This window comes from Salmo salar, chromosome ssa19, assembly GCF_905237065.1.
Source record: "Salmo salar chromosome ssa19, Ssal_v3.1, whole genome shotgun sequence".
Classification (NCBI taxonomy): domain Eukaryota; kingdom Metazoa; phylum Chordata; class Actinopteri; order Salmoniformes; family Salmonidae; genus Salmo; species Salmo salar.
In genome coordinates this window covers 47899151-47912240 of record NC_059460.1, presented here as the reverse complement: position 1 = coordinate 47912240, position 13090 = coordinate 47899151, and the positions used below count along the sequence as shown (strand labels likewise).

The following is a 13090-nucleotide window of genomic DNA, read 5'->3' as shown; positions in this document are numbered from 1 at the left end:
CTCTCTCTCAGGGATCTAAAGTTAGATAACATATTGTTGGATGCAGAGGGCCACTGTAAGTTAGCAGACTTTGGCATGTGTAAGGAGGGCATCATCAATGGAGTCACCACAACCACATTCTGTGGCACGCCTGATTACATAGCGCCTGAGGTGAGCTGAGCTGGTGTTACACTACTTTCTGTCCCCTAAGGTTTATCTAAACTTCCCCTCGTGTCTGAGGTGTGATGGCATTGCAGTGTTTTTAGATCCTCGGATGATAGAGATAACGAGTGTGTCTGTCTGTCTGTCTGTCTGTCTGTCTGTCTGTCTGTCTGTCTGTCTGTCTGTCTGTCTGTCTGTCTGTCTGTCTGTCTGTCTGTCTGTCTGTCTGTCTGTCTGTCTGTCTGTCTGTCTGTCTGTCTGTCTGTCTGTCTGTCTGTCTGTCTGTTTACAATAAACACTCAACTGTCAACACAAAACGACCTCTCTCCCACTCTCTGAGCGTGCGTGTGCGCGTGCATGCGTGTGTGTGTGTGTTTAAAGGTGCTGTGCAGTGGTCTAGAATTCCATATAGAAGTCCTTTTTGTAGCAATAACGTCACTTTTAAACCAGTGTTTGTGCAAACCACAATATGGAGCAAATGCATCATTTGTAATTTTTTCTTGCAAGTAGCACTTTAATTGTATAAAAATGAATTGTGCACAAAGAATGACATTTTTGTGGTTACAACAGTTGTACTAACCTCAGGTACTCTCAGAGTAAGAGTACCACATAATGTGCTCCATTCTGCCAGAGCAGCAAGAAGTCAGAGGGAGCTCTGAGTGCATGTGAGGACATGAAGACTCACATGTTTTAACAAAACATGGTTCAGTGTGATGAAATCACTGTGTCAGCGTGCAGACACCAACCAAACATCAAACCACAGAAAAGACAGCTTCCTGTTTTGATCTGCAGCACGCCACAAAGCAGATCACACAGGAAACTGGTGCTTCACTAACTGGCACTATATGACAGAGTTAGAAAAGATAGAAAAAAATAAGAGAGAGGGAGGGAGAGAGAGAGAGAGAGCGAGCGAGTAATGGAGAGGAAAATGCAGTGATAGACATTTTGGAAGCTAGATCGAGAAATAGTTATCTTTTGGCAGATGACCTCTGTCTATACATACACAAAGTTCACATTTGTAACATGTCAGTGTCTGAGGGAGGATTTTGGAGTCTTTCTGTAACTTTCTGTGACCTAAGATGGCGACATCTGTTCCTGACCTGCTACTGGCTACTCTGGAGAAGCTGGTAGGAAAAGATCTGAAGACATTTCACTGGTACCTGACTCAGAGTGTACCAGATGGCTTTCCTCTCATCCCCAAGGGCCATCTGGAGAACGCTGACAGGCAGGACACCGTGGATACGATGGTGAACACCTACGGCCACGATGTAGCTATGAAGATCTCACTGGAAATCCTGAGGGAGATGAACCAGAAGGACCTCACCAACACGTTAACAGTAGATCAGCAAGGTGGATATACCATACTCACACCTACACTGCTTAGTATTACTTGAGAAAACAAATACACTGAAAAAAATCACTTGCAGTTGACAGAAAACTATATAAAATATTATGTATGAAATATATTTTTTTAAATTCTCTAAAATGTTCTCTCTCTCTCCATTTGTAGAGGCTGAGGTTAAGGTAACAGCTGCCTCAATTCGGGTTCCAGACTCTCCTGTCTACATCACTTGTACAGCTCAGACTGGCGGCCATGTTGTGGCCCCTTCGCTCTCCGGCTGCCATATTGGTGGTCCAGTTCACTTCAACATCAGAGTCAACTCATTAGACGAAGGTAAGTCACCTACATACTAAACACTGGACGGAATGTTGTAGTTCTCAAAATAAATCACCTTGTGTAAATGTGTAAAACTACTCTCTGTCCCTCTCCCCTTACCCCCAGAGCCCATAGTTCCATCTCAAGCTTCACCTGCCCATTTTACCATGTTTCCACCTGAACCTGTGAATACAGAAGACAATGGTAATACTGATAGAAAGGGTGTATGGCTGTGTTACTGTAGATCTGTATAGAGATGGTTGTTCGGCAGTGGTAAGAACAAGGAAACGCTTTGGAACTGAAGTTGTTTTGGTAAGAAGAACCACAACATGGCAGCGTTCTCCAGTAACCTGTAGTTTACAGAGATTAAGATTAAACAACCCTTAGTCTTCATTATTATACTGCAGTCTCTAAACAGTTTCAGTTTGAGTGGAATATTTACAGGATAATCCACAGAACCGTCTATTTAACATTCACAGGAACCTTTGTATACCGTGTTTGTCCCTTGTTTATTTTACCAGATGAACGAATCAAGAGTTGTCAAAATAAACTCAAACACAATCTGCATAGTAGGTTCTTCAGTGTGTTTGAGGGACTGGCCAGCCACGGGAACAGAAAACTTCTCAACCAGATCTACACAGAGCTCTACATCACAGAGGCTGGAAGTACAGCGGTCAATAATGAACATGAGGTGAGACAGATTGAGACGGCATCCAGAAGAACAGCCACACAAGAAACACCAATCCAATGCAACGACATCTTTCTGCCCTTACTTGATCAATCCGTCAGAACTGTGCTGACGAAGGGAGTCGCTGGCATCGGGAAAACCGTGTCAGTGCAGAAGTTCATTCTGGACTGGACAGATGGAAAAGCCAATCAAAATCTCCAGTTGATATTCCCTCTTTCTTTTCGAGAGCTGAATTTGATCAGGAAGAAAAGATGCAGTTTGATCGAACTTCTCAATGGCTTTTTTACGGAAACAAAAGAAACCGACATATCAAACTACGACAATTATCAGGTGCTGTTTGTCTTTGATGGTCTGGATGAGTGTCGACTTCCTCTAGACTTCCAGAACAATGACATTCTGTTTAAAATAACTGAGTCAACCTCAGTGGATGTGCTGCTAACAAACCTCATCAAGGGGAATCTGCTTCCCTCCGCTCAACTTTGGATAACCACCCGACCTGCAGCAGCCAATCAAATCCCTCCTGAGTGTGTTGACAAGGTGACAGAGGTACGAGGATTCAATGAAACACAGAAGGAAGAGTACTTCAGGAATAGAATCAGCGATGAGAACCTGGCCAGCAGAATCATCACACACATAAAGACATCAAGAAGCCTCTACATCATGTGCCACATACCCATTTTCTGTTGGATCTCGGCCATTGTTCTGGAGAGAAAGTTGGAGAAAGCAGGGAGTGGTGAGATGCCAAAGACCCTGACTCAGATGTACTCACACTTCCTGGCTTTTCAGGAGAAAGACATGAATCTCAGGCTTCAGGGAAGAGGGACACCCGACCCTGACTGGATGAGAAAGAGCATCATGTCCCTGGGAAAACTGGCTTTCCAACAACTGGAGAAAGGCAACCTGATCTTCTATGAGGAAGACCTGAGAGAGTGTGGCATACACATCGGCCAGGCTTCAGTGTACTCAGGAGTGTGTACTGAGATCTTCAGTGAGGAACTGACCTTATGCCAGGGAAAGGTGTTCTGCTTTGTTCATCTCAGTATTCAGGAGTTTCTGGCTGCCCTGTATGTGTTTCTCACATTCATCAACGACAATGTGAATCTATTAGCCAAACAGCAATCATTTCTGAGACGTTTTCCATTCGGAAATTCATCCTCAATCAGCTTCTACAAAGCAGCAGTTGACAAGGCCTTACAGAGTGAGAGTGGACACCTGGACCTGTTCCTCCGCTTCCTTCTAGGCCTCTCACTGGAGTCCAATCAGATTCTCCTACGAGGCTTGTTAACTCAGAAAATAAGTAGATCACAGACCAACAAGGAATCAGTCAAGTACATGAAGGAGAAGATCAAGGAGAATCCCTCTCCAGAGAGATGCATCAATCTGTTCCACTGTCTGAATGAACTGCATGACCATTCTCTAGTGGAGGAGATCCAAAGCTACCTGGGCTCAGGAAGTCTCTCTAGGGCCAAACTCTCACCTGCACAGTGGTCAGCTCTGGTCTTTGTGTTGCTGACTTCAGAAGAGGAGCTGGATGAGTTTGAGCTGAAGAAATACTCCAGATCAGAGGAGGGTCTTCTGAGACTGCTGCCTGTCATCAAAGCCTCCAGAACAGCCCTGTGAGTACAACATCAGAAATCATCAGACACACACACTCTTCTCGCTCTCTCTGTTTAGTCAGGTAAAGACTTGTGTTTATGTATTCTATTTCCTAGACTGAATCAATGCAAACTCACAGAGAGATGCTGTGAAGCGTTGGCCTCAGCACTCAGCTCAAACCCCTCACACCAGAGAGAGCTGGACCTGAGTCACAATGACCTGCAGGATTCAGGAGTGAAGCTGCTCTCTGCTGGACTGGCAAGTCCACAGTGTAAACTGGAAACATTAAGGTCAGCTTTTCTGTGGTTTTACAACATGATCATTAGTTTCACAATTAACATCAAATGTATGTTGTCCAGAATATTTTAGGAAAGCATCGATGTTTGTTTGTTATGTATGTCCCCTATTCATTTGATATATTTTCATTCTAGCCTGAGGCGATGCAAACTCACAGAAAGATGCTGTGAAGCGTTGGCCTCAGCTCTCAGCTCAAACACTTCACACATGAGAGAGCTGGACCTGAGTGACAACAACCTGCAGGATTCAGGAGTCATGCTGCTCTCTGCAGGACTGGGCAGTCCGCACTGTAAACTGGAGGTTGTAAGGTGAGGGATTTCTAAACAATCTGGTTATACGGGTAAAAAACAAGTATATACATGTAATATATGTATAATATAATAATAATAATAATATTAATTTTAATATTGATCATACACTGCTCAAAAAAATAAAGGGAACACTTAAACAACACAATGTAACTCCAAGTCAATCACACTTCTGTGAAATCAAACTGCCCACTTAGGAAGCAACACTGATTGACAATAGATTTCACATGCTGTTGTGCAACTGGATTAGACAACAGGTGGAAATTATAGGCAATTAGCAAGACACCCCCAATAAAGGAGTGGTTCTGCAGGTGGGGACCACAGACCACTTCTCAGTTCCTATGCTTCCTGGCTGATCTTTTGGTCACTTTTGAATGCTGGCGGTGCTTTCACTCTAGTGGTAGCATGAGACGGAGTCTACAACCCACACAAGTGGCTCAGGTAGTGCAGCTCATCCAGGATGGCACATCAATGCGAGCTGTGGCAAGAAGGTTTGCTGTGTCTGTCAGCGTAGTGTCCAGAGCATGGAGGCACTACCAGGAGACAGGCCAGTACATCAGGAGATGTGGAGGAGGCCGTAGGAGGGCAACAACCCAGCAGCAGGACCGCTACCTCCGCCTTTGTGCAAGGAGGAGCAGGAGAAGCACTGCCAGAGCCCTGCAAAATGACCTCCAGCAGGCCACAAATGTGCATGTGTCTCCTCAAACGGTCAGAAACAGACTCCATGAGGGTGGTATGAGGGTCCGACGTCCACAGGTGGGGGTTGTGCTTACACCCCAACACCGTGCAGGACGTTTGGCATTTGCCAAAGAACACCAAGATTGGCAAATTCGCCACTGACGCCCTGTGCTCTTCACAGATGAAAGCAGGTTCACACTGAGCACGTGACAGATGTGACAGAGTCTGGAGACGCCTTGGAGAACGTTCTGCTGCCTGCAACATCCTCCAGCATGACCGGTTTGGCGGTGGGTCAGTCATGGTGTGGGGTGGCATTTCTTTGGGGGGCTGCACAGCCCTCCATGTGCTCGCCAGAGGTAGCCTGACTGCTATTAGGTACTGAGATGAGATCCTCAGACCTCTTGTGAGACCATATGCTGGTGCGGTTGGCCCTGGGTTCCTCCTAATGCAAGACAATGCTAGACCTCATGTGGCTGGAGTGTGTCAGCAGTTCCTGAAAGAGGAAGGCATTGATGCTATGGACTGGCCTGCCCGTTCCCCAGACCTGAACCCAATTGAGCACATCTGGGACATCATGTCTCGCTCCATCCACCAACGTCATGTTGCACCACAGACTGTCCAGGAGTTGGCGGATGCTTTAGTCCAGGTTTGGGAGGAGATCCCTCAGGAGACCATCCGCTACCTCATCAGGAGCATGCCCAGGCGTTGTAGGGAGGTCATACAGGCACGTGGAGGTCACACACACTACTGAGCCTCATTTTGACTTGTTTTAAGGACATTACATCAAAGTTGGATCAGCCTGTAGTGTGGTTTTCCACTTTAATTTTGAGTGTGACTCCAAATCCAGACCTCCATGGGTTGATAAATTGGATTTCCATTGATTATTTTTGTGTGATTTTGTTGTCAGCACATTCAACTATGTAAAGAAAAAAGTATTTAATAAGATTATTTCTTTCATTCAGATCTAGGATGTGTTGTTTAAGTGTTCCCTTTATTTTTTTTGAGCAGTATATATATTCACCACTTTTAGAGGCAGCTAAATGTAAAATGATTTTCTCTTTTTATTTAAAGGTTGTCACTTTGTAGTGTCACAGAGGAAGGATGTGCTTTGCTAGCCTCCTCTCTCAATTCCAACCCCTCACACCTGAAAGAGCTGGACCTGAGCTATAATTACCCAGGAGACTCAGGAGTGAAGCTTCTCTCTGCTGTACTGGAAGATCCACACTGTAAACTGGAGAAACTTAGGTAACAATAAATTCGGAAAACAAGGCTATTAACAGTTTGGGATTGAGTGAATCACAGCCCTGTTTTACTGCCTCTGACAGTGTGGAGTGCTGTGCTGAGTTCAGGATCAGATCAGGACCACAGAGATGTGAGTATCTACATTTTTGTGTGCGTGTGTGTGTGTGTGTGTGTGTGTGTGTGTGTGTGTGTGTGTGTGTGTGTGTGTGTGTGTGTGTGTGTGTGTGTTATTTTACTGTGAGTTTCATATTTTTTTCAGACGCCTGTGAGCTCACACTGGACCCAAACACAGCACACAAAGAGCTCTCGCTGTCTGCGGAGAACAGGAAGGTGACGCGAGGGAAAGAGCAGCCGTTTCCTGATCACCCAGAGAGATTTGACTACTGGAGGCAGGTGCTGTGTCGAGAAGGTCTGGATGGGCGCTGCTATTGGGAGGCAGAGTGTAGTGGGAGAGCTCTGATGGGAGTAGCTTACAGAGGGATCAGCAGGAGAGGAGAGGGACATGACTGCTGGTTTGGACGAAATGCTGTGTCCTGGAGTCTGAACTGCTCTAATGACAGTTACACAGCCTGGCACAATGACAAGAGCACTGCCATAACCATCTCCTCTTTCTCTAACAGAGTAGGAGTGTATCTGGACTGGCCGGACGGTACTCTGTCCTTCTACAGTGTCTCCTCTAACACACTGAACCACCTGCACACGTTCCACTCCACGTTCACTGAGCCCCTCTATCCAGGGTTTAGGCTAGGCTGGGTGGACTCGTCAGTGTCCTTGTGTCAGGTAGAATAGGCTCCCTGGAGAAACACCTGAGATTTCAGGGAGATTACACACGTGTATTTGTGTGTAACATAGTTTAGAAAGTGATTATATTAAAGGGATATTCTACATCTATTTTTAGACTTTTAAATTAGTTATATATACCCATTGATTATTGACGATTATAAACCGGGTGGTTCGAGCACTGAATGCTGATTGGCAGAAAACCATCGTATATCAGACCATAAACCACGGGTATGACAAAAAATAGTTGTTTGCTGTTCTAATTACATTGGCAACAAGTTTATAATACCAATAAGGCACCCTCGGGTTTGTGGTATATGACGCAACTCCTCGTTGCGTCGTGCCTTAGAACTGCCCATAGCCGTGTAATATTGGCCATATACCACACCTCCTCAGGCCGTATTGCTTAAATATATGTTATAGATGCCTCATGAGCTTTCTTCAACTGTCAGAACCAAGAATATGAGCTTGTTTTACTCGTTTGTTTGTAAACAATGCAAATGTAAACAAACACTGTATATCCTCAAAACATGGTTAAAACTACACTGAACAAAAATATAAACGCAACATTAAAGTGTTGGTCCCATGTTTCATAAACTGAAATAAAAAATCCCAGAAATGTTCCATACGCACAAAAAGCTTATTTCTCTCATTTTTTTTGCTCAAATTTGTTTACATCCCTGTTAGTGAGCTTTTCTCATTTGCCAAGATAATCCATCCACCTGACAGGTGTGGCATATCAAGAAGCTGAATAAACAGCATAATCATTACACAGGTGCACCTTGTGCTGGGGACAATAAAAGGCCACTTTAAAATGTGCAGTTTTGTCACACAACACAACGCCACAGATGTTTTGAGGGAGCGTGCAATTGACATGCTGACTGCAGGACTGTCCACAGAGCTGTTGCCAGAGAATTGAATGTTCATTTCTCTACCATAAGCTGCCTCCAACGTTGTTTTAGAGAATTTGGCAGTACGTCCAATCAGCTTCACAACCGCAGACCACGTGTAACCACGCCAGCCCAGGACCTCCACATCCAGCTTACTGGTTTCCTTATATGAACTGTAACTCAGTACAATCTCATATTTTTGTCCAGTATATCATCTTGATATCATGGATGGTCAGTCCCTGTATCCATAGCTCTATCTATGAGTTTGAATGGTAATATTTCTCCAGCCCCATCCCTCAGCTGTTTACCAAATTAGTGGCGGGATAGCCACTCTGACGTTCAAACAGCAGATTGCCCCTTTAACTGATAACTTAACCCTTAAATCTGTATCCACATTTGTGCTTGAACCACACTAGACCTGACTGATAATGATTAAGGTCCATTCATGTGATGATGAATGTGATGATATTTATCGATACATGAATGACAATCGGATTAAAGTACAGACTTTTAAACAAGCAAGAGTAATACTTTTCTTCAGTAAAATTTTTATTGGCTAGTGTTGGCTGTAGTAGCATGGCACAGCCAGACCCTTCACCCAGCTGTTATTACCCAGGTGCCTTCAGAAAGTATTTACGCTCCTTGACTTCTTCCACATTTCGTTATGTTACAGCCGCAATTTAAAATGGATTCAATTGAGATTTTGTGTCACTGATCTACCTACACACAACACCCCATAATGTCAAAGTGGAATTATGTTTTTTAAAATGTTTACAAATTATGAAAAAATTAAAAGCTGAAATGTCTTGAGTAAATAAGTGTTCAACCCCTTTGTTATGGCAAGCCTAAATAAGTTCAGGAGTACACATTTGCTTAACAAGTCACATAAAAAATTGAATGGACACTGTGTGCAGTAATAGTGTTGAACATGATTTTTGAATGACAACCTCATGTCTGTACCCCACACATACAGATAATTGTAAGGTCCCTCAGTCGGGCAGTGAATTTCAAACACAGATACAACCACAAAGACAAGGGAGGTTTTCCAATGCTTCACAAAGGTCACCTATTGGAAGATGAGTAACAAAAAAAGTAAAGCAATGCGAAGTTATTAATTACACTTTGGATGGTGTATCAATACACCCAGTCACTACAAAGATACAGGCGCCCTTCCGCTCAGGGATGTTATCAAGAGGCCAATGGGGATTCTAAAACAGTTACAGAGTTTAATGGCTGTGATAGAAGATAACTGAGGATGGATCAACAACATTACTCCACAATACTAACATAAATGACAGAGTGAAAAGAAGGAAGCCTGTACAGAATAAAATATCCCAAAACATGTATCCTGTTTGCAATAAGGCACTAAAGTAATACTGCAAAAAAAAGGGAAATAAATTACGTTTTTGTCCTGAATACAAAGCGTTATGTTTGCAGTAAATCCAACACATCACTGAGTACCGCTCTTCATACTTTCAAGCATGGTGGTGGCTGCATTATGCTATGGATATGCTTGTAAACATCAAGGACTAGGGAGTTTTTTAAATAAAAAGAAACAGTATAGCACAGGCAAAATCCTAGAGGAAAACCTGGTTCAGTCTGCTTTCCACCAGACACTTGGAGACAAATTCACCTTTCAGCACGACAATTACCTAAAACACAGGGCCAAATATACACTGGAGTTGCTTACCAAGATGACATTAAATGTTCCTGAGTGGCCTAGTTACAGTTGTCTTAAATCGACTTGAGAATCTATGGTAAGACTTGAAAATGGCTGTCTAGCAATGATCAACAACTAACTTGACAGATATCGAAGAATTTTTTAGAAGAATAATGTGCAAATATTGTACCATACAGGTGTGCAAAGCTCTTAAAGATTCACAGCTGTAATCGCTGCCAAAGGTGATTCTAACAGGTATTGACTCAGGGTTGAATATTCTAACAGGATTGAATATTTATTTAATCAAGATAGTGTTTTATATCCCATTCATTTTAAAGAAATGTTAGAATTTGTCTACCTCTTTGACAGAGTATTTTGTGTAGATCGTTGACAATTTTTTTTTTACAATTGAATCCATTTTAATCCCACTTTGTAACATAAAATGTAGAAAAGGTCAAGGGGTGTAAATACTTTCTGAAGGCACTGTATACTGTAGGCAAACTCAACTTGGAAAGGAGAGTAGGCTACTTAACTTGAAGTAGTGAATTCTGAGTGTTTGTGAATAATGCAACAATTTGCATTTAATGTGCTTTTAATTTAATAAGTAGGCTAACACATACAAAGCAGAAAGACAACCGTTTCCAAATAATATGCGGGACAAACTTCATGAGGTAGTCCCCAGGAATGCATTTCAATTAACAGGTGTGCCTTGTTAAAAGTTAATTTGTGGAATTTCTTTTCTTCTTAATGTGTTTGAGCCAATCAGTTGTGTTGCGACAAGGTAGGGGTGATATACAGAATATAGCCCTATTTGGTAAAAGACCAAGTCCATATTATGCCGTGTGGCTCAGTTGGTAGAGCATGGTGTTTGCAACGCCAGTGTTGTGGGTTCAATTCCCACGGGAGACCAGTACCAAAAAAAAATGTATGAAATGTATGCATTCACTATTGTAAGTCGCTCTGGATAAGAGCGTGTGCTAAATGACTAAAATGTAAATGTAATATTATGGCAAGAACAGCTCAAATAAGCAAAGAGAAACGACAGTCCATAATTTCAAGAACTTTTAAAAGTTTCTTCAAGAGCTGTCGCAAAAACCATCTATCGCTACAATGAAACTGGCTCTCATGAGGACCGCCACAGGAAAGGAAGACCCAGAGTTACCTCTGCTACAGAGTTACCAGCCTCAGAAATTCCAGCCCAAATAAATGCTTCACAGAGTTCAAGTAACAGATACATTTCAACATCAACTGTTTAGAGGAGACTGTGTGAATCAGGCCTTCATGGTCAAATTGCTTTCAAGAAACATGAGCAATGGGCCAAGAAACACGAGCAATGGACATTAGACCAGTGGAAATCTAAACCATTTAACAATCAATGTTACGGTTGAGTAGCTGTTCTAAGTACTGTATCTAAGAAAGTGAATTTAAGTAGCACCATCTGGTTATTCTCGTCATATCATCGTCTACCACACTGTTCTCATCACAACTCTGGGATCATCGACACGGCTGACTAGCTGTCCTCAGAAGTCCACTCTTCCAGAACGAGTGAAAGAAAAACAGACAACGAAGGACATTGTGACCTTTTGTGGACAATCGGAGACTTACATCTGAGAACCAAGAAGGTCATCCGAAATAAGGCCCAATTGAACCCTCCTCACCAAGCGGAAACCACGAAGGCCTGGGTCCAACAGAGATCCCCGATGAAGACCTTCAAAATGTAAATACATGTATTACTTCTTACCCATAAGAGCGCCAGTTCGGGGCAAGGTATTAGGGTTACTGTGAGTGTAGTTCCCAAATGTATCCAAGTGTTGCTTCTCTCTCTCTCTTTAACTCTACATCTGGTGTAACAGGTATCATAGTGTTCGTCTGCTATGGACTTGTCATTGTATTAAGTTTCTAATCAATAACCTATACCGTGTGTGTGTATCCTATGTTATAATTTAGTTTGTTAGTAAATAAATAATCAAATCAATTTGTGTGGTACGGAATGATTAGTAAGACTCGGTTTGAGCTGATTCACGAAGTCTGCGATGTTCAGAATGAGAATGATATGAGGAAATGATTAATCAGTGACTGTTATATTTTTATTTCATTGAGTTAATTCGGGAGACGGTAACTCGTTAACTTCTTTGGGATAGGGGGCAGTATTTTCACGGCCGGATAAAAAACGTACCCGATTTAATCTGGTTACTACTCCTGCCCAGAAACTAGAATATGCATATAATTAGTATATTTGGATAGAAAACACTCTAAAGTTTCTAAAACTGTTTGAATGGTGTCTGTGAGTATAACAGAACTCATAAAACCTGAGAAGATTCCATACAAGAAGTGCCCTATCTGACAATTCGTTGTCCTTCTGTTGCATCTCTATCGACATTACAGCATCTGTGCTGTAACGTGACACTTTCTAAGGCTTCCATTGGCTCTCTAAAGCCGCCAGAAAGTGGAATGGGGTGTCTGCTGTCTCTGGGCAAAGTACAGCAGCAGAGTTTGTAAGTGGTCAGCCTGGGGACAGTGAGAGTGGAGATGCGCGTTCACGAGACTTCTCCATTTTTTTCTTTCAGTCTTTGAATGAATACAACGTCGCCCGGTTGGAATATTATCGCTATTTTACGCGAAAAATTGCATAAAAATTGATTTTAAACAGCGTTTGACATGCTTCTAAGTACGGTAATGGAATATTTAGAATTTTTTTGTCACGTAATGCGCTCGCGAGTTACCCTTCGGATAGTGACCTGAACGCACGAACAAAACAGAGGTATTTGGATATAACTATGGATTATTTGGAACCAAAACAACATTTGTTGTTGAAGTGGAAGTCCTGGGAGTGCATTCTGACGAAGAACAGCAAAGGTAATCCAATTTTTCTAATAGTAATTCTGAGTTTAGGTGACCCCGAAGTTGGCGGATGTCAAAATAGCTAGCCGTGATGGCCGAGCTATGTACTCAGAATATTGCAAAATGTGCTTTCGCCGAAAAGCTATTTTAAAATCGGACATAGCGATTGCATAAAGGAGTTCTGTATCTATAATTCTTAAAATAATTATGTATTTTGTCAACGTTTATCATGAGTAATTTAGTAAATTCACCAGAAGTTTTCGGTGGGTATGCTAGTTCTGAACATCACATGCTAATGTAAAAAGCTGTTTT

General features: G+C 42.6%; 1 protein-coding gene across 3 annotated transcripts; it reads left to right on the top strand.

Annotated features, from left to right (window-relative positions):
• The first annotated feature begins 3 nt into the window (after positions 1-3).
• Positions 4-8037, top strand: LOC106578930 (NACHT, LRR and PYD domains-containing protein 12). 3 transcript variants are annotated; one of them, XM_014158204.2, is made up of 10 exons: positions 4-150; positions 1344-1491; positions 1652-1816; positions 1925-2002; positions 2320-4102; positions 4199-4372; positions 4514-4687; positions 6437-6610; positions 6691-6737; positions 6867-8037. In XM_014158204.2, the coding sequence occupies exons 1-10, from the start codon at positions 76-78 to the stop codon at positions 7394-7396; spliced, it is 3348 nt and encodes a 1115-aa protein (XP_014013679.2). In that variant the 5' UTR covers positions 4-75; the 3' UTR covers positions 7397-8037. The 3 variants fall into 3 exon arrangements, with proteins under 3 accessions (XP_014013679.2, XP_045558349.1, XP_014013680.1); XM_014158205.2 differs by lacking the exon at positions 4-150 and adding an exon at positions 994-1268; XM_045702393.1 differs by lacking the exon at positions 4-150 and having other exon boundaries at positions 987-1491.
• The last annotated feature ends 5053 nt before the right edge of the window (positions 8038-13090 follow it).